The 23,056-nt window shown below is 38.4% G+C and overlaps 1 protein-coding gene across 2 annotated transcripts in view; it reads right to left on the reverse strand.

Moving 5' to 3' along the window:
• snx2 (sorting nexin 2) overlaps nucleotides 1–20,959 on the reverse strand; it is a 49,643-nt gene extending 28,684 nt beyond the window's left edge. Inside the window, exons 1-2 of one of the 2 annotated variants that reach the window (XM_041787822.1) lie at nucleotides 20,709–20,959; nucleotides 7,523–7,622 (exon numbers count right to left, since the gene is read on the reverse strand). In XM_041787822.1, coding sequence (XP_041643756.1) covers nucleotides 7,523–7,622; nucleotides 20,709–20,792 — 184 coding nt within the window. In that variant the 5' untranslated portion in view covers nucleotides 20,793–20,959. The remainder of the gene's footprint in view (nucleotides 1–7,522; nucleotides 7,623–20,708) is intronic. The other variant, XM_041787823.1, reaches the window with a different exon arrangement.
• Nucleotides 20,960–23,056: the final 2,097 nt, after the last annotated feature.

Raw genomic sequence — 23,056 nt, forward strand, 5'->3', positions numbered from 1 at the left:
GCTGCGACTCAAAGTAAAATGTAAACTGACTGTTTATTGACTAAAATGCTAAATGTTTTTGAGTTTTTGTTTTAATTTAAACTATAAAGGTTAAAATGTGACTTAAACTAAAATTCTAAAATTGAGACTAAATTTAAAATAGCTGCCAAAGTAAACACTGCCGTCTTCATGTGTGGAATAAAGGTATCTCAGAGCTCAGAGGGCTACTTTTCAAGACTGCAAAGATTGGTAAAACTGTTCAGTTATTTGATGTTAAGGTATTTCTGTTAGTTTAAAAACCAACTGGCAGCCCAAAGCCCATATCAGGCTCCCAAAAGCCTCTGATCTGGCCCCCAGAAAGAGGATTAAATTCAGAAACTGAGAGGTGGTTTACAGAGTGTTTTCTGTCTTAAAATCCCTACAACAAGGCCTGCCCATGGAGTAACCTGGACCCCTGATAAACCCAGAGAATGGGCCCTGAAAAACCAAGAGAATGGGCCCCTGATAAACCCAGAGAATGGGCCCTAAAAAACCCAGAGAATGACCCCTGTTAAACCAGACAATGGACCCTGATAAACCAGAGAATGGACCTGATAAACCCAGAGAATAGGACCCTGATAAACCAAGAGAATGGGCCCCTGATAAACCAAGAGAATGGGCCCCTGATAAACCAAGAGAATGGGCCCTGAAAAACCCAGAGAATGACCCCTGATAAACCAGACAATGGACCCTGATAAACCAGAGAATAGGACCCTGATAAACCAAGAGAATGGGCCCTGAAAAACCCAGAGAATGACCCCTGATAAACTCAGATAATTGGCCCTGATAAATCCAGAGAATGGACCCTGATAAACCCAGAGAATGGACCCTGATAAACCCAGAAAATGGACCCTGATAAACCCAGAGAACGGGCCCTGATAAACCCAGAGAATGGGCCCTGATAAACCCAGAGAATGGGCCCTGATACACCCAGAAAACAGACTCTGATAAACACAGAGAATGGACCCTGATAAACCCAGAGAATGGACCCTGATAAACCCAGAGAATGGGCCCTGATAAACCCAGAGAATGGACCCTGATAAACCCAGAGAATGGACCCTGATAAACCCAGAGAATGGGCCCTGATAAACCCAGAGAATGGGCCCTGATAAACCCAGAGAATGGGCCCTGATACACCCAGAAAACAGACTCTGATAAACACAGAGAATGGACCCCTGATAAACCAGAGAATGGACCCCTGATAAACCCAGAGAATGGGCCCTGATAACCCCAGAGAATGACCCCTGATAAACCCAGAGAATGGGCCCCTGATAAACCCAGAGAATGGGTCCTGATAAACCCAGAGAATCGGCCCCTGATAAACCCAGAGAATGGGCCCTGATAAACCCAGAGAATGGCCCCTGATAAACCCAGAGAATGGACCCTGATAAACCCAGAGAATGGACCCTGATAAACCCAGAGAATGGGCCCTGATAACCCCAGAGAATGACCCCTGATAAACCCAGAGAATGGGCCCCTGATAAACCCAGAGAATGGGTCCTGATAAACCCAGAGAATCGGCCCCTGATAAACCCAGAGAATGGGCCCTGATAAACCCAGAGAATGGCCCCTGATAAACCCAGAGAATGGACCCTGATAAACCCAGAGAATGGACCCTGATAAACCCAGAGAATGGGCCCCTGATAAACCCAGAGAATGACCCCTGATAAACCCAGAGAATGGGCCCTGATAAACCCAGAGAACGGGCCCTGATACACCCAGAGAACAGACTCTGATAAACACAGAGAATGGGCCCCTGATAAACCCAGAGAATGGGCCCCTGATAAACCCAGAGAATGGGCCCCTGATAAACCCAGAGAACAGACTCTGATAAACACAGAGAATGGGCCCCTGATAAACCCAGAGAATGGGCCCCTGATAAACCCAGAGAATGGGCCCCTGATAAATCCAGAGAATGGGCCCTGATAAACCCAGAGAATGGACCCTGATAAACCCAGAGAATGGACCCTGATAAACCCAGAGAACAGACTCTGATAAACACAGAGAATGGCCCCTGATAAACCCAGAGAATGGGCCCCTGATAAACCCAGAGAATGGGCCCTGATAAACCCAGAGAATGGGCCCTGATAAACCCAGAGAATGGACCCTGATAAACCCAGAGAATGGGCCCTGATAAACCCAGAGAATGGACCCTGATAAACCCAGAGAATGGGCCCTGATAAACCCAGAGAATGGACCCTGATAAACCCAGAGAATGGACCCTGATAAACCCAGAGAATGGGCCCTGATAAACCCAGAGAATGGGCCCTGATAAACCCAGAGAATGGGCCCTGATACACCCAGAAAACAGACTCTGATAAACACAGAGAATGGACCCCTGATAAACCAGAGAATGGACCCCTGATAAACCCAGAGAATGGGCCCTGATAACCCCAGAGAATGACCCCTGATAAACCCAGAGAATGGGCCCCTGATACACCCAGAGACTGGGGCCTGATAAACCCAGAGAATAGGCCCTGATAAACCCAGATAATGGGCCCTGATAAACCCAGAGAATGGCCCCTGATAAACCCAGAGAATGGACCCTGATAAACCCAGAGAATGGACCCTGATAAACCCAGAGAATGGGCCCTGATAACCCCAGAGAATGACCCCTGATAAACCCAGAGAATGGGCCCCTGATAAACCCAGAGAATGGGTCCTGATAAACCCAGAGAATCGGCCCCTGATAAACCCAGAGAATGGCCCTGATAAACCCAGAGAATGGCCCCTGATAAACCCAGAGAATGGACCCTGATAAACCCAGAGAATGGACCCTGATAAACCCAGAGAATGGACCCTGATAAACCCAGAGAATGACCCCTGATAAACCCAGAGAATGGGCCCTGATAAACCCAGAGAACGGGCCCTGATACACCCAGAGAACAGACTCTGATAAACACAGAGAATGGGCCCCTGATAAACCCAGAGAATGGGCCCCTGATAAACCCAGAGAATGGGCCCCTGATAAACCCAGAGAACAGACTCTGATAAACACAGAGAATGGGCCCCTGATAAACCCAGAGAATGGGCCCCTGATAAACCCAGAGAATGGGCCCCTGATAAATCCAGAGAATGGGCCCTGATAAACCCAGAGAATGGACCCTGATAAACCCAGAGAATGGACCCTGATAAACCCAGAGAACAGACTCTGATAAACACAGAGAATGGCCCCTGATAAACCCAGAGAATGGGCCCCTGATAAACCCAGAGAATGGGCCCTGATAAACCCAGAGAATGGGCCCTGATAAACCCAGAGAATGGACCCTGATAAACCCAGAGAATGGGCCCCTGATAAACCCAGAGAATGGACCCTGATAAACCCAGAGAATGGGCCCCTGATAAACCCAGAGAATGACCCCTGATAAACTGGGTTTATGATATTGATATTATTTAATCATGTCCCTTTTACCCCCCCTTGACCACAGTTTATATAATTTTCCCACCGAACCCATTTTTGCTACTATTAACCTCTTAGTAATACTTTATTCATCTATGTTTGCAACTTTTTTGCCACTTCTAACAAATTTTCCAACATTTTGCACATTTTTGCAACCCATTTTCCACAACTATATCTGGCCATTTTAAATCTTTTAACACAGCTTTGTCACTTTTGGCTAAAATTTAACCATTTTGGTCTCTCTCTGACCCTTTTCCTCCTTTTTTTTTTTTTTTTTTTTTTTTTTTACACAAATTCGTGCCATTTTTTGCCCATTTTGCTGCTTGTTACCCACACTGACTACTTTTTCTGGATATTTTTGCAACTATTTTTAACCCCTTTGACCATTTTTGACCCCCTTTCACCACTTTTTCAGCAATTTTTGCCACACTGAACCCAATTATACTCATTATTTTTGCAATTATTTAATCATTTCCCCTTTAATGTTGCCTCAGTTCTTCTGACTTCTTTTCCTGTCAGTCTTGAGTTTCTGCACATCAACACTTAGCTCTGAAGTCTGACTTTACTTTCCAACATTACTTTAGTCAGTGTGTCCATCTACATTGTTATCATTACTAATGAAAAGGGATTCTGTTTTTTTAAAAAAGGGCTTTACATTTAAAAAAAAAAAAAAAGGTTACTGTAATACAGCACAAATAAATAATATTATTTTTTCTTTCGTGATTATTTGTTATTATTCAGGTCAAAAATAAAAGATGTTTTTCTTAGCTTATCTCCAGAATTATCATTTTGCTGACCATGAGCCCCCAGTTTGGCTGGGCCCCAGAAAGCTCTCCCCTTTACCCCCTCTAATGGACGGCCTTGCCTGCAGCTACTAAATCAACCTAAAAATGATCAATATTGTGTCAGTTTTATCAGAAATGATTTAACGTTTGATCTGTTTTATAGAAAGCCATTATCAAAAATCCGATGTAAGATAAACACAAATTTATCCGTCCAGTCTCGGTTGAATCTGCATGACATTTTCACCAATCATACTTAGTGCTGAGAGAAATTCAGATTAAATCGCAAAATGTATTACCGCTATTTCCAAACTTCAGAATTGTAATATTCTTTACCCTATAGAATATAACACCAGTTTGACACTTTTTTAAACCAGACATCTGTAAATTAATGCACACTTTGACATCTATATCCTTTTTAGGCCCGTGTCTGCTGCCTATCTTTCTTAATTGAGCTGTCTCTCCGTTAAACACTGATCTCAAGGTTCAAGTACATAACAGTAAAGCAACGTTTTATTCTCGTGGGTGAATTTCACGTATAGTTAAAGAAAACCTGCTGACATATTCCAGCTTGTGCTTCCAGTGGACAGTTTAGATGAACTTACTACCCTAAACTTTGTAATCTTTGCAGATTTTATGACTTGCTTTTATAATTTTTTATGCCATCTTTTTGAAGCATTTTCCAAGTTTTGTTTCAAGAAGTGTTCATAAATAAAGATTATTATCAATAGTTAGAATCAAATCAACATTTAAATACTAACAAAGTCTTGTGAATACATTTTAGAAATTGTGCTAAAATTATATCCAGCTGTCTAACAGATTTAAATTGGGTTCAGTGTGGCCTCAGTAGTTTCAGTTACGGCTCTCCAGTCACTGGCTTTGTATAATTTGAAAGATTTATAAAATACTGTATGTTTTTTAAGATGGATGCAAATTGCACCAAAATTTGGAAGAAATTTTGTTTTTATTTACATAATATACATTTAAAATCATAACAGCATAATAATCAATAAATGCAGATTTGCAGCAGCTCCTCTCTAACATATGTTAGACCCACAGTAGCTCTGTCTGTTAAAGCATCTGTTATTAAACACGCTGTATAAATACTCTTACTGTTTTCAAAAACATAAAGATTACTGTTTTAAATGATAGAAATAAAAAAGAAGCCTTTTCAATCCAAAATTGATCAGCCCAGGTCAAACTCGTGGAAAGTACATTACCTATGTATCACTGAGTTCAGCACCAAAGCTCCAAAAATCGGTTAGAAGTCATAAAATGTGATGATGGTAATCTTATTTCAGTCGCCGCTTAAAAAAAAAATCCCCAAAAGCACTAACCAGGTGTTCTGCAGAGTAAATAAGTCCAGACTAACAGAAAAGCCCAGAGGCAGCCCTGTTTTAAAACTTAAGCCCCTCCCACTGGGTGTGTCTTCACTTTTCCAATCAACATATTTTCTAATAATCAGGACAGTTTAGGATTTTACCCCAAATAATAAAACCCCAGAAGGGCTTTACTAGGGCCGCTACATCATGGTGAAAATATAAAAAAAATATAATAATATAATAAGTTTCATATATGAAATAATTATTTAGTTATTAAATTAATTTTTTTAACAGTATGTGTAACGTCAACAGCCCAAACCGTTAAATGGAGCAACCATGAATACTTGAAAATACTTTTACTTAAGTATTTTTCTTTAATTAATTCTTAGTAAAATCTTTGGCAGTTACCCTGAAAATATCTACAGTACCTCACACATAGTTATTTTATGGGTGCCTTTTATATTTCCTAGATAATTAAGCATTGTGGGTTCTATTTTCTAGATATTTAGCCTAAATTTTTAGATTTAAACACAGAAAAAATAATGATCAAGCTAAATAAATAATTTTAATCTACACCAGCGTTGTTGCAATTAAACATAGACAAAATTAGTTCATTTAAACCTTTTTTTATCAGCTTTATACGAACATTTCACCTGACATCTGCAGCTAATTCTAAATTAAACGGGCAAACACTCAGACACATGTTGCTACTTGTTACAAAGTGGACACATGTATAATAAAGTAAAATAAAACAAAATAAAACAAAACAAAACAAAACAAAACAAAACAAAATAATGAATAAGTTAATAAGCATTTATTGCCTATAAATGTTAATAAAAACAATGCGTCTGCATTATTCTAGCTAACAAAACAAAGCAAAATAAAATGAAAAAAACCCAAAACAAAGCAAAATAAAATAAAACAAAACAAAACAAAGCAAAACACGATAAAATTAGGTTAAATTAAATTAAACAAAACAAAACAAAATTAAATTAAATTAAATTAAATTTAAAAAAATAAAACAAAACGAAAAAAAATAAAATAAAATAATAAATGAATAAGTTAATAAGCATTTATTGCCTATAAATGTTGATAAAAACAATGTGTCTGCGTTATTCTAGCTATTCACTTATTTTTGTGATAGTTACGTTTTTGTAAGGTAAGAGGTTCTAAAGGTTTTAAATAAGCTTTAGCTTCAGCCTACAACCTTTCAGCTACCTTGGAAATTTAGAAATTTCACATCAACCTTGTAAATCATTTTTATTTGTAGTAAGTTAATAAATTGCTTTCATTTCTAAATTTAAAATAAAATAAAGATTTCGGAATTAAATATATTTTTATCAGTTTTACATTGGTTGTACTCTCTGACAGTGAAAGTGTAACTGCCCACCTATGACCGAAAATAAAAGTTTTTATCTTTACTTAAAAATGACCTTTAAACCATTTCACTCTGCCATGAGTGTCCACTGGAGTTAAATGGATGATAAATAATACAACAACCTGTTTTATCACTTCATTTCAAAATAAAATACCCACATTTATGGCTGCACGACCCCGACATTTGAGAACTTGCAAATTTAGTGGCAGATGTATTTTGACGAGCTTATTCTCTCTGAAATGATAACATTTGATAAAATAGGCCTGTTTCAAAGATTTAAACCATAAAGTCAAACCAAAGTATTCCAATTTGAATTCCTCACAATTAAAACGACGTTTTAAAAGGCGTCGGTAATCTGTTCATTTACTCGGATGGTGGTGCCACCGGACATTTTTAGAGTTAAAGAGGCCAGGATCTGAAATGAATCATATTATTCAAACTAAGTAGGTTTTGTAGAACAACTTACCATGAACTGATTGATTGATTGTTTTTTTTTTAAAGAGGAATAGATTTAGACACAAACATATTTATGACCCTGAGCATTTGATTGGATTTCCCCTGCTCTGTGGTGTGAGTAATCCTGTGTAACTGTGTGTAATTGTGTTTTTGTGCGTCCTCTTACCTGCGAACAGATCCTCTGGATCATCTTTGAACAGGGAGTCTTGTTTGGGTCCGTTTGAGTTGGTGCTGATGTCTTGGGCTGGTAGACTGGCTGGTTCTGACTGAAAACACACAAGAATTTACGAAAGGTGTTATCCTATGTGCTGCAGGAAGAGACAAAAACAGAGGACGAGTAACAAACTTCACCAAAACTCAGATGTTTTTATAGACGTAGAGCTCTGATTTCACATATTTACCTCTGTAGAACTCTTTCATCAACCTTAGCCGTTTAAATGTACTATATAAAAAATAATATGAAAAAGGGCAACTCCAGTGCAAAATAACAGTTTTATCAGACAGCAGGGTGGAAAATAAGCACCCACCACCCGCCTTATTTTTGAGCAGCAGGACATCGGTGCCATCCGTGATCAATGAAGTGGCGCAGTGTCCGCTCACTCTCCCTCTTTCTCCTGATACTAGCTGCTCAGAAACTTTTATCACGTCTGTCCCATTCACCCGTTATTCTGCTACCTCTCTTGTCAAACGTCAACTTCTACCATTGTTTAGTTTGTGAATTTATGATAAAACTCCGTGAGGTTCCTGCACTGCTTCTGATCAGGAATTAATTGACGTTGTCCAGCTTCCTCGTGCAGATCAGCTGTTTTAAAAACCAGATCGCAGGTGAAAACAAATAAAGACAACATATATTTTAAGGTGATTTAACAAAAGATGATAACACTAAAGCAGAAACATAGAAAAAGGCCACAGAGAGAAAGAGAAAGAAGCAAAACGGATAAGCTGCGTGCTGTGTGTGAGGGAAGGGGAGGGGTGCAGGGGTGAGTGTGAGGGGGTGTTAGGGGGGCAAGATCAGCTGGATTATATTAGTTTTATTGAGAAGACCCCAATAAAACAGATAGCTAATACAGTGGGATTAATTATGATGAAAATAATTAACTCATAGTGACCACTTTTTTTAGACAGATAGAAATTAAAAATATCTTTATTATTGCAACAAGGTGATAATTCTACTAACTAAGAACTGTGTCTTTTTTATGTGACTAACTCGGGCTAAATTGCAAAGACTTTGTTATTATTATCATTGTAGTAATGTATCTTTTAGTTATTTTATACTTACAAGCAATACCAACAATACTTCTGAGTATTGTTAAGTGAGCATGATGGGGCGATAGTGGCAGTACCATCGCCATCATGGATAAAATTGTATTGTAGCAGGGAATACACCAGAGTCCTATTGGTTGCAATTATTCTTGCTGCTAAGTGTCCTCCTTTTTGGTGCTGTGGAAAACGGCACCCTTTCTAAGACTGAAGTTGTTTGTCCAGTCCTGTCTCCTGTTGTTAGTTTGTTTGCCTAAATGTGTGACTTTGGTCTTTAACAGAGTTTGTTCAGGTCAGAAACAATATTTGTGGAACACCTCAGCTGTGGACGAGTAACGCCTGTGTCCTCTGAGGTAAAGCTACGGCTTTATTTGTGCAGTTTGGAGAGTTATGTAACGACTGCTTCGGGTGTCAGAAATGCATCCATGTCTTTTATTTTATTTTATTTTATAATGTTCAGTCTGTAAAATCTAAAAACATGTACAACTAGAGTCCAAAAATGACTGGATTACACTGTAAAAATGTAGCTGAACATTGCCGTTTAATCTGATTTTATGTGTATAATTTCCTCATTGCTCCTCATAATCTGAACCAGGATTGCTTTATAACTGGGTTTTTATGCCAAGTCCTGAGGAATCATGCCCATGCTGCTCTTGTGAAGCTGATATCTCAACGCTTTGTCGGATTTTCTCAAACTTTCAATCAAGAACTTTATTTAGAGGCGACTCAGTGAGCAAAATATGGGGAGCATAAGAAACATTCAAGCCAAGTAAAACAAGAAAGAGTGCATGAAAAACAAGTAAGAGCACAGTTTGACACATTTAAGCACGAAGAACGTAAAACAAGAGACAAATTTAAGGAAATGGATCAATTCACTTATCACACTGGCTGTCACAAAGAGCAAAAGTGCAAAAAAAAAGGAAAAAAAAAGAACAACTATCTCTTCCTTAAGAAGAGAGATAGTAGAAGGAATAAAGGAGTGTTTGTATCTGTTGGTTTTTATGCACAACTGTTCATTCTTACTCAAGGATGAACTAGTAAGATTTCAGAGGTAAAAGGTTAAAGTCACGGGGCTCTTGTGCATCCCTTGTTTGTGAAACAGTTTCTCGAGAGCTGTTACGGAGATTCTCTTTGAACTGCAAAAATCATCACATTGACAGAGGGTCTCATGGCAACCACTTGCATTCAATATCAGCGCTCCACAATTCATCACCACTGCAATAGCGATGCCAGGCTTAAATAATCACCTAAAAAGCTGCAATTCTTTTAGTATTCAGTAATACTCAAAAGGTTAAAAAATACCTGCAGAAGGGCCTTTAAGTTTGCAATAGTACCACTATTACACTTTGTAGAAGTCTAAGTCTATTTTCAGACTTATTTTTTGGAAAATATTAAGTTATTTTAAAAGCTGAAGACACTTCTAAACTCTCATTAGTCTCTGCATTCTCCTTGATAACCAAGCAAGAAGAGTCATGATAACATTAATGGAGTAAATCCTAACCACAAATTCAAACCACAGCATGGTCCGGTATAATTGTTCATTTTAATGACACCATGCAGCACTAAATAGCATTACTTCCAGAGATAACACCACAGCTCTTCCTCTTTACCCACCGCTGTAGTTTTACTGTGCAGCAAAAGGGAAACTCAAAGAGGCTGCTGCAGCCACACACAAATATATAATAGTAACTTTAGAACTGTTCATCATATCACAATACTTTTCAAAACTGAGTGAAAGCTGACATTCCCAACTTTCCATTTGTAACATGAACATCTCATTCAAAAGCACCCAGGCTGCACAGCAAGCATCAAAACAAGACTGCAGCATTTACTGGCTAACACCCATGCTGTTTCCTCCTCTGAGCCAACAGGCAGTGCTCCTGGACGCTTTGTCCCACCTCTGAGTCGTGATTGGCTGAAAATATTTCAGCTCTGATTCATAATTTGTCAGCTTACTCCAGCAATAAAACAGAATTATCTGGAAATGTGAAAATCACCCCGAAACAAGAACGGAATGAGGATGTAATTGAAGACATGTGCAGACAATTTATTAGCATGACAGAGCCGACGCAGCTGTTCTCAAATAAGACTCCTATTTGCTTCCATGTCCTTTGTAATGATGTTAAAGCCTATTTACTGAATATGACACTTTTACACTCATCTTTATGATGAAATTATAATTTCTGAATTAAAAAAAAAATTAAGATACAAACTTCTTTAACTTATGAGCCAGTTCAAAGTAAACAAACATTAAAATCTGCAGGTGCTTTTTCTTATTTCTGATCAAGTCGTTCATTCTGGGATGAAGAAGATGTAAACTGGAACTTTAAATAAGTTAGTATAGTGAGTGTGTCCACAAACACAGGAGGTGAAAGTGACAAATGTTCAGCTCTGATCATTTGACTTAACACCTACTGTCAAACTACTATCTGAAAAAGAGAGCGTCACACCTCAGATCAGTAATGGATGACATACACAGCATTAGGGTCGTTTCTGAGTTATGAGACATAAATCAGAGATATTAGAGATCAGTCAGAGATGTTAGGGATCAATCAGAGATGTTAGGGATCAATCAGAGATGTTAGGGATCAATCAGAGATGTTAGGGATCAGTCAGAGATATAAGGGATCATTCAGAGATATTAGAGATCAATCAGAGATATTAGACACCTCAGATCAGTAATGGATGACATACACAGCATTAGGTCGTTTCTGAGTTATGAGACATAAATCAGAGATATTAGAGATCAGTCAGAGATGTTAGGGATCAATCAGAGATGTTAGGGATCAATCAGAGATGTTAGGGATCAGTCAGAGATGTTAGGGATCAGTCAGAGATATAAGGGATCATTCAGAGATATTAGAGATCAATCAGAGATATTAGAGATCAATCAGAGATATTAGGGATCAATCAGAGATATTAGAGATCAATCAGAGATATTAGGGATCAATCAGAGATGTTAGGGATCAATCAGAGATATTAGAGATCAATCAGAGATATTAGAAATCAGTCAGAGATGTTAGGGATCAATCAGAGATATTAGAGATCAATCAGAGATATTAGAAATCAGTCAGAGATATTAGAGATCAATCAGAGATATTAGAAATCAGTCAGAGATGTTAGGGATCAATCAGAGATGTTAGGGATCAATCAGAGATGTTAGGGATCAGTCAGAGATGTTAGGGATCAATCAGAGATGTTAGGGATCAATCAGAGATGTTAGGGATCAATCAGAGATGTTAGGGATCAGTCAGAGATATTAGGGATCAATCAGAGATATTAGAGATCAATCAGAGATATTAGAGATCAATCAGAGATATTAGGGATCAGTCAGAGATATTAGGGATCAATCAGAGAAATAAGAGATCAATCAGAGATATCAGAGATCAATCAGAGATATTAGAGATCAATCAGAGATATTAGAGATCAATCAGAGATATTAGAGATCAATCAGAGAAATAAGAGATCAATCAGAGATATTAGGGATCAATCAGAGATATTAAAGACCAATCAGAGTTATCAGAGATCGATCAGAGTTATCAGAGATCAATCAGAGATATTAGGGATTAATCAGAGATATAAAGGAAAAATCAGAGATATTAGGGATCAATCAGAGTTATCAGAGATCAATTAGAAATGTTAGGGATCAATCAAGGACATAAGGGATCAATCAGAGATATTAGGGATCAATCAGAGATGTTAGAGATCAATCAGAGATATTAGAGATCAATCAGAGATATTAGAGATCAATCAGAGATATTAAAGATCAATCAGAGATATTAGAGATCAATCAGAGATATTAGAGATCAATCAGAGATGTTAGAGATCAATCAGAGATATTAAAGATCAATCAGAGATATTAGAGATCAATCAGAGATATTAGAGATCAATCAGAGATATTAGAGATCAATCAGAGATATTAGAGATCAATCAGAGATGTTAGAGATCAGAGATATTAGAGATCAATCAGAGATATTAGAGATCAATCAGAGATGTTAGAGATCAGAGATATTAGAGATCAATCAGAGATATTAGAGATCAATCAGAGATGTTAGAGATCAATCAGAGATATTAAAGATCAATCAGAGATATTAGAGATCAATCAGAGATATTAGAGATCAATCAGAGATATTAAAGATCAATCAGAGATATTAGAGATCAATCAGAGATATTAGAGATCAATCAGAGATATTAAAGATCAATCAGAGATATTAGAGATCAATCAGAGATATTAGAGATCAATCAGAGATATTAGAGATCAATCAGAGATATTAGAGATCAATCAGAGATGTTAGAGATCAGAGATATTAGAGATCAATCAGAGATATTAGAGATCAATCAGAGATATTAAAGATCAATCAGAGATATTAGAGATCAATCAGAGATATTAGAGATCAATCAGAGATATTAAAGATTAATCTGAACCCACCAGCATGAATCACAGAGAGGCTGCAGCTTAATCCTGATAACTTTCTTATCTTCTACAGAAACTCTGCTGCTGATGAGCCCTCCAGCCTGACAGGGACACACCTTACAGGTAAACATCAGCTGCTACAAACACAAACAGCTGAGAAGATAAACAACACTGCGACTACAGAGGAGTTTCTCTTTCCTCCGTCTTCTTTCTAAAAATGTGCACCAGATTAATTTCACACTGACATCCATATGGGTTTGACGACTTTTCTTGCTGACATTTAATACGATGAAAGAGATGGAGGCAACTAAAGGCAAGTAACCCAAATTTCAAAAAAGTTGGGACGCTGTGTAAAATGGTACTAAAAACAGAAGTCAATGATTATTTTCCATATTTTATTCACAATAGAAAATAGACATCCAAATAAATAAAATAAAATGAGCTAATATTCTTCATGAAATGGTAAAATGTCTCAGTTTAAACGTCTAATATGTTGTTTATGTTCTAGTGTGAATAAAATATGTGTATTCATATTTTACACAGTGTCCCAACTTTTTTGGAATTGGGGTTGTAGAAGGAGAAGACAAAGAAGAAGACATAGAAGACAAAGTGTGTGATAAAGAAGAAAAAGATGAACAAGAGGAGGAAGGATAAAGAGAGGAGGAGGATGAAGAGATTTTTAGCTGAGTAGATTAAAAACATAAGTAGGAGAAGGAGGAGGAGGAGGAGGAGGAGGAGAGGAAATGAGTGATGATAACGAGGAGCTTCCTACATCCTTACTCAGCAAACACACACAGAGGTCAGGAAAAACACACACACTATCAGCACTTTCATTCATAGTCAGGCTCACTGTTAACTGTCAACACCTCTGTGGAAGACTGCACAATAATCTCAGCATGATCATTTAGTTAGCCAGCATGGTCCGCTGATACACTGAACATTTACGACGCTGAAAAACACACCTACAAAGCAAAGTAAAGGCGGCCTCTACCTTTTATGGTCACTAATGTGCTCTTTGTACCAGTAGCAGTGGTGACAGGCGGGAGTTAAACTGTATAGCTGTAGTATTTCACACCATACAAAATATCCCTAAAATCCATCCAGTAGTTGTTGAAGCATTAATGTCTGGAGTGACACGGTGAAACAGCAGACACTGCTGATCCTGAAGCTGCTAGCCTAGCATGGCTAATCATTTAGAGGAAATAACTGTGTGAAGAGGGAACATGAGGACACGGGGAGGAAATCCACATCACAGCTGAACCCAGCTGACACTAGAAACACACAGACGTGTATCAGGGGACAGCCAGGTTAAAGTCTGGATTAATATCCATGATTTTATAACCCTATCAAGCAGCAGAGCAGGGTAGGATAGGGAGGTCACAATGGCAGGATTTATAAAAATCAAACAGAAACAAAATAAACAGTAGCCATGCAATAAAAATAGAAGTCAAAGACATGCAATGCTGTGTATTTTGTGCCGTTTAGAAAGTGTGCCGGAGTTTGTATGCAATATGTGATCAATTCATTTCTCTCCAATGTGCCTTCCCACTGAAATAATTGTCGTTTTCTAAAGTTCTGGTGCTTTTTGAGACCAACTATCATTAAAACAGGGGACTTTGTATTATGTTATAACTACATCCATGTGAACCAGTAAGTTTTTAAACTTTTATTGACCTATTTTCCCTTTCCTAGAGGAGTATTTACTGGACAGTAATAGTGAGATTACATCAGTCAAAGCTCAGTGTAGCTAATAAACTTGTCCCTGAGTGTGTAATGATATCTAAGACTAACAATACACTTCACCTTCCTTCACACTAAAGGAGGAAACACGAGGAGCCAGAGGTTATAAAACACTCCAGTTATCCCCGGTCCACCTTAAAAACCGCCGTGTTTAACATCCTTCTTGTGTTTATTGGTGCTCGCAAAGCAGCAGTCAGGCCGTGAAAACCCACAGCCGGATCACTGAGGAGCTGTTGTGACACTCCAGGAAGACCATCATCACCAGGAATGAAATCCAGAGTGCTGACGTGACAAAAACGGGCCTCTGACTGTTTCTCAGTAAACGTTACAAAACTGCTGAAGAGGAAACTCGGCAAAAACTAAACTGTTTCAGCAGATACACAGAGATCTTTTCTTCAACAGAGCTCTCACTCTAAACAAAGTCCATGAGCCTGTCTTAAATCTCACAGGGTAATCCTGCTCTACTGTTTGTATCAGAGCAATATGACGTCAAATCTAAAGCTTTTTTCCCTTTGTGGTAAAATTATCTCCAAAGTAGAAACTTGATTTTTACTGGCAATGCACAATGCTGAGGTTTTGAAGATATGAAATCAGATATGTCAGTGCTTCCTAACAAATTCTGGTCCATGCTGGCCCAATACAAACATACAACTCTGTAAATGTAGCTCAGGTTCCTCCATTTCTCTGGATCATTGTTGAGATGTTTCTACACCTTGGTTGGAGTCCACCTGTGCTAAATTAAACTGATTGGACATGATTCTAGAGGCACACACCTCTCTATAGAAGGCCTTACAGCTGACAATGATAACAGAGCAAAAACCAAGCCATGAGGTCAAAGGAGCTGCAGAGCTGCAGAGCTCAGAGACAGGATTGTTGACAGGCCGAAATCTGGAGAAAGCTACAAAAACATTTCTGCTGCTCTGAAGGTTCCAAAGAGAACAGTGGCCTCCAGGATTCTCAGATGGAAGAAGATTGGACCAACCAGGACTCTTCTAGAGCTGGTCACCATCAGGGGAGAAGGGCCTTAGTAAGAGAGGTGACCAAGAACCTGATGGTCCTCTGACTGAGCTCCAGAGATCCTGTGTGGAGATGGGGGCAAAGTTCCAGCAGGATAACCATCACTGCAGCCCTCCACTGATCTGAGCTTTATGGAGTGGTGGCTTGATGGAGGCCTCTCTGTGCAAAACACATGAAAGCTGTGATAAACATCAGCAGAAATGTTCTTGTCTGATGCTGATTAGGGCTGGGCAATTAATCGCAAATTAGATTAAATCGCAATATGGCATGCTGCAATTTTCAAATCGCTGACAGTGCAATATTTCTTTAACCTGTCTAAATACCAGTTTGATACAATGTTTTTTATGCTTTATACCAGTGTTACTCAACCAAAGGGCCAAATAGTTGAAAAATACTTTTGCAAGAGCCACAATCTAAGAGGTGAAAAGTGGCAAAAACAGCTTGAAGTAGCAATAAAAATAAGTTAAGGGTGGCAAAAATGGTCAAAAAGCAACAAAAATGGTTGAAAAGGGGCAAAATGGGGAGGAAAAGTGGAAAACGGGTCAGAAAGTAGCAAAAATGGATGAGAAGTGACAAAAAAATGAGTAACGGTTGGCATCAAATGGTCCAAAAGTGGCAAAACTGGCAAAAAAATGAGTGGAAAGTGACTAAAATGGGCAAAAACTAGGAAAAAAGTGGTATTTAATGACAATAAGCAGCTTAAATGGGTGAAAATGCAGAGAAAAAAAGGTGAAAAGTGGCAAAAATGGGATAAAAGTGGCAAAAATGGGCAAAAAAGTAGGAAAAAAGTGGTATTCAATGGCAAAAGGCAGCTTAAATGGGTGAAAATTGAAAAAATGGGTGAAAAAGTGCAATAAAGTTCCCTTTTTTAAGGTTTCTTTGGGGAATAATATTTAGAATTAAGACATAAAAGCATTCCGTGAGATATTCAAACCTTCAAGTATGTTTTTTATTTTATATTACTTTTTACAAAAATCTACTACTATTACTAAATCTACTTTTCTTGCTCATGCATTTATTTTCTTTCATCAAAATGAGAATACGAGAAATGAGCATCCCCTTCAATAAAGCAATTGATATCAAAATTTCTATATGAGCCAAAATGGCAGTAAGATGTTTTTATTCTAAATCTAGCCCTAGTGTAAATTATCTAATATTGTACTTGTTATAATATAGAATGATTTCTTGCTGATGTTTGTTGAACAGCTGAAAAAACTGAGGAACCTAAATAATCGCACTTCAAATCGCAATTGCAATGTTGCAGGAAAAAATTGCAATTAGATTATTTTTGCAAATTGTTCAGCCCTAATGCTGATTATATTGTGCATCCTTAACTTTACACTCTATCTGTAAAGGCGCTGCACACAAGTTGGCTGAAATACATGCACAAACAGGATCCTTAAGACATGCACAAACAGAGAGATGTCACAGTAAAGGGAAAGAAAATTGCAACGGCCAAAAGCAGTTGATGGTTTAGTGTGCTGCTGAAGGGCTCTTTGGCAGTGTACAGGAAGTGAACCAGCGTCTCTCCAACTACATGTTAAAGAAATTTAAGATTTGGTACAACTGGAACTTCCAACAAGGGACCTTCTGGTATAACAAAGCTGTGATGGGACAGTCTAATACAGAAACTCTCAGTTCATCATAACCTCTAACTGGATCTGTGGTTTAAGTTCTAATGAGCTGTTTTAAAAACATCCAATTTCCTGATACAGCTCTTTCACAATACAAACATTCAAACTACACAACAACGGGGGACTTGTCAGAAATAACATGATCATCACTGAATCATTTGAGATTTCACACAGCTGGAGCTGCACTACAGCGTAGCTTGTTTGTGCCTCATTCTTTACATTTGCTCCCTAAAATGAGAGTAAATATTCTTGGTCAGATTTTTTGTTTCAACATGCTCAGTTATGCTCCATAAACACAGTTTCACTGATACTTCTCAAAGCTGAAAGCAGCTCCTGATTATTTCCCTGTCAATATTTAAAATAAATCCTCTGCTCTCTAGAAACACGCAGACCAGACAGTGCTCATTTCATAACTGAACCAGCTTTGGTCAAACACCGGAGGTTCACAGATTCTCTCAAAAGAAAGGCAATTAAATTAACACAGTTTGGTGCACAGAGAGTTTTGTGGCCTCGATAGAGTCCAGTCACACAGAGAAGTTAGTTTTACAAAGCTGAGGACTCATAGACATGGTTTAGACACAATATAACGGGTCAGAATTAGGGAGGTTAGGATAAGTGTGGGAAGTTTAACCTTTGATATGATGATCCCATTACAGAGATTACACTTCTGACTGATGTACAGCCCAGCTGATACATGTGTGCAGACCATAAAAGCAGAAAAATATCTCTACATGTGTTTAAAGTCAAAGGAACGATGAAAGAAGCCAAAAAACCCACACAGAGATTAATGCACTAAGGATGAGACTTATAGTAGTTTCAGTGCTGAAGTATATGTTCAACATTACATACTAGTACTTAAGTACTTACTAATCATAACAGCTGTTAATAATCAAATGCATCACACACACACACATTTGTTCCACTCTCCTAGCTTCTCATGACAGTGTCTTTTCTCTGGTCCAACAAACGCCATCGGCTCCCTGAAGCTTTCTCCTTCTCCTAACCTTAATGAGCACGTGTCCTGTCACCAGGTTTATTATGAGCAGGCTAAGCTTCTCCACTCTGGTATCATAACAGGTGACATGTGCTAACCCAGGTCTATAGTAGTAAGCTTGAAGGTCAAAATCTCCCCTCAGGTCTGCAGGGCTAAGTCACTAGTGATGTGGATCGCCTCCTCTCCTCTCCAACCAGTAAACCCGTGGTAAAAATAACTTTTTATAAAGTGTATAAAGGAATCATAGCTGTGAAGGTAGATCTTTACTGATAACTGCAGCGTGAAGGTCCACCTAGATCTTTGATGGACTGACAGGTCCACCTAGATCTTTGATGGACTGACAGGTCCAAAAAGATCTTTGATGGACTGACAGGTCCACCTAGATCTTTGATGGACTGACAGGTCCACCTAGATCTTTGATGGACTGACAGGTCCAAAAAGATCTTTGATGGACTGACAGGTCCACCTAGATCTTTGATGGACTGACAGGTCCACCTAGATCTTTGATGGACTGACAGGTCCACCTAGATCTTTGATGGACTGACAGGTCTACAAAGATCTTTGATGGACTGACAGGTCCACCTACATCTTTGATGGACTGACAGGTCCACAAAGATCTTTGATGGACTGACAGGTCCACCTAGATCTTTGATGGACTGACAGGTCGACCTAAATCTTAACAGACTGGCAGGTCCACCTAGATCTTAGACGGACTGACAGGTCCACCAAGATCTGTAAAGTACTGGCAGGTCCACCTAGATCCTTAATGAACTAACAGGTCGACCTAGATCTTTAACGACTGACAGGTCCACCAAGAGCTTTCACGGACTATCAGGTCCACTAAGAGCTGTCGCAGACTATCAGGTCCACCTAGAGCTCTCACAGACTATCAGGTCCACCTAGAGCTTTCACAGACTATCAGGTCCCCCTAGAGCTCTCACAGACTATCAGGTCCACCTAGAGCTCTCACAGACTATCAGGTCCACCTAGAGCTCTCACAGACTATCAGGTCCACCTAGAGCTTTCACAGACTATCAGGTCCACCTAGAGCTTTCACAGACTATCAGGTCCACCTAGAGCTTTCACAGACTATCAGGTCCACCTAGAGCTTTCACAGACTATCAGGTCCACCTAGAGCTTTCACAGACTATCAGGTCCACCTAGAGCTTTCACGGACTATCAGGTCCACCTAGAGCTTACACAGACTAACAGGTCCACCTAAAGCTTTCACAGACTATCAGGTCCACCTAGAGCTTTCACAGACTATCAGGTCCACCTAGAGCTTTCACGGACTATCAGGTCCACCTAGAGCTTTCATGGACTAACTATCCTCCAGTCACATTGATTCCTGGGTGAAGTTCTTCATTTCCTAATCCAGTCTGACGTTCAGAGGCCATAGGATCAGGTGACGGCAACCATCAAAATGACCATCTGGAGAGACTTGGTCCACTTTACTGACCTGCCAATGAGCGAGGAAGCAATTTAACCCTCTATACCTATCATGCCTGTAGTTAAGTACATCCAAATCCCAGTACACATGTGAATCTAAAAAAAAAGACTACCATGACCATGGCATTGCTGTGTTGGATTGGCCAGCCAACTAGCGATCATGCTTGAAACAAAAAAGTCATTTATTTTTTGGATGTCGCAGGAGCTCATATCAGCACTCCAGAATGGTGATGAAGTCAATCTGAGATAAAAGTATATCATCCCTGCTTTACCACTCAGGCATTCAATTGAACTATAAACGAATTATTTTTACTTTACAGCTAAACATTTTACACCCACTTTAGTAAATTCAAATAAGAGTAATTTTGCTTTTACTTGACCACAACATTCTCTAATCTTTCTCCCCTGAAAACTCATTCACACAACAATGAAGAAACTTTAATCTGCTTAACTTCCCCCTTTATTTGGCACGTTTCCGGTTTTCCTGTTCGCATCACGCACACCTGTGTGACTGTCACCTGACGCCGGGCAAACACACCTACTCTGCGTTTTCACTAGCGCAGATTTGACCCTCCTCGGCTCCTGTAACTGTCGCTTTGAAGGCCACCGTTAGTATTGTTATATTCAGCGTTAATAAGGGCTGAGTAGTTGGCTGAAGGAGGACAAAGCAGGGTTACAGAGAACAGGAGCGTTCACTCTGACTGAACAAAGCTCACAGAAAAATAACCGCTTAGATGTTTTAACTCCCTGTGTGCTCCCCCTGCTCTAAGTTTACATCAGCTGGAGGCATCACGCCCTGCCTGGCCTCCCTTCATCATCACCTCCTCCTCCTCCTCCTCCTCACCTCCTTCGGGAGCAGCTTCTCTCCGTCCTTCAGATCCTGGGTGTCGGCGGGCTGCGGTGGAGGGTCCCGGGCTGTGTCCGCCATGTTCGCGTCGTTCCTGCGGTTGGTGGTGATGATAGCTAACGGCTAGCTAACAGACACAAACACAGAGACAGACAGAGAAAAGAGCAGACTGACAGCAGGCCGAGGGGAGGAGAGAGGAGTGAGGAGTCAGGAGGTTTCCCGAGCTCGGTCATGTGACTAACAGCAGGCCTGATGGGAGCCAGAGACGGGCGGAAATGGAAGAGGTCTCACTCCGTGGGGATTTTGGCTGGAATTTAAACATTTCCGATTTCAGAGCAGGCTAATCTTACAAAAAGTCTGTTTTAAACGACTTAAAAAGCAATAGATTCACTAAACGCTATATTTTATCTGCTTTTTAAGTAGAAAATATGTAACTATGATTATTAAACCGCCTCTTTTAGCTGGTGTTAGAATTTTCGAGATTATAGAGTGAAAAAATAGCAGGTGGTGTTACAAAAAAAATCATTCCCTTAATTTGTATTACAAGGTAACTCCAGACACTTTACAAAGATGGTAGACCTATACCGTAATAACAATAATAATAATAATAATAATAATAATAAAAGTAATAATAACAACATCCTGGGGTCCCTGCTTTCTACAGCTGAGAGGCAGAAATGATACAGATGCATTGTATTTTGATAGATTTACCCACAGTGGAGAAATATCATGAAAAGTAGATGACATTTTAGTCTTGTTTAGTCATCTTGATGAAAACTAAACTGACTTTTCTCAGTTTAGTCAAAGATTTCTTTTTGGCTAGTTTTCGTCTAGTCTTCCTCATGGTTGTTTGGCTTTGACAACACATGATGGTGAGTTAATGTTAACAACTGTTGGATTATTTTATCATATAAATATGTCTTCACCTGAACAATCTAGTCGAAAATCCGTATTCTCATGTAATTGGCCATAAGCAAGTTCATACTTTACTGTACAACTCTTCAGTAACGACTCAGATCTCAGTAAAGCAAGTGAACTTTAAAATAAACACTTTTAGTTTTACTTGTGTCCATTTAAGCAAATTTTAACCGGATGATTATGATGATGATGATGATGATGATGATGATGATGATGATGATGATTATTATTGTTGTTGTTGTTGTTGTAAAAGTAATCATAATAGGAGTTTATTTATCTATTTATCGAGTTATTTGATTGGGACAAAGCAAGTTACATAGTGCAACTTCAGCCTGTCACAAACAAGCTAAAAGTAACTGATGTTTCTCATACAGAGATTGTAGCTTTTGTTAGTTTCCATCTCTGTCCCTAGTTAGGCTTTTAGAAAATGAAAGAAGGTAAAAGTAAAGACATCAAGTTTGCATAGAAATTGTATAAAGACAGTTAAAGTAACAATAATAGTAATGAAAATAACAGAACATTGAATGAATAAAATAATATATAGTTATTATATTATAGTGAAAATAATAATAAATGAACTTAAATATAGATAGAAATTTAATGTCATAATGATAATAATTATTACCAAAGAACTGCCATTAAAATAACATGTGACATTACTTTATCTATTCTAAGGAAAGAAACATGTTACAACAGGCAGGTGCTGCATTACTAAAAATTTTAAAAACTCTTTTGCAGCTTGTTGCATTTCCCTGTGATATTGTGTTTTTGAATAATAATAATAATAATCATAATCATAATAATAAATAACATAATAATAATAATGATAATAACAATAATAATAATAATAATAATAATAATAATAATTGTCTTTATTGTTATTACAATGATTAGAAATTAAAAAAATAATATAATATGTAACTCTTAATTCTACAGTTATACCATTGATATGACTACCCAACACTGACAGTTATCTGATGTCGTGTAAGTGAAACACTTTATCTTTTTGTCTTTTGTCCTCTTGATAGAATGAAAGATACATTTCAGTCAGGCTCTCAACCCAACCACAGCACAGAAACTGTCTCTGTCAAAGTCTTAAATGACATGAGGCTGATACTGACTGAGGGAAAATGACATTTTTGAGTTTATTAGACATCATTGACACTGACACTGTATATACTTCTGATTAACTAAATTGTAACTGTAATTTTATTCAAATCCAATGGTCTGTATGGTGGTATAATGGTGCTTGTATTCACAAGAAAACAAACAAACAAACATAAAAACATGTCCTCTTAGGTCTTCCGTAGTTGATGACTTTTTGATTTCACTCTTCGATATATATTTTTTTCCCAGCTAAATACATACGTTTCATACTTTGAGTGAATCTGTTGTTTTTTTTTTCTATTAAGCTACGTTCATTGGTA

Source organism: Cheilinus undulatus, linkage group 5 (assembly GCF_018320785.1).
Source record: "Cheilinus undulatus linkage group 5, ASM1832078v1, whole genome shotgun sequence".
Classification (NCBI taxonomy): domain Eukaryota; kingdom Metazoa; phylum Chordata; class Actinopteri; order Labriformes; family Labridae; genus Cheilinus; species Cheilinus undulatus.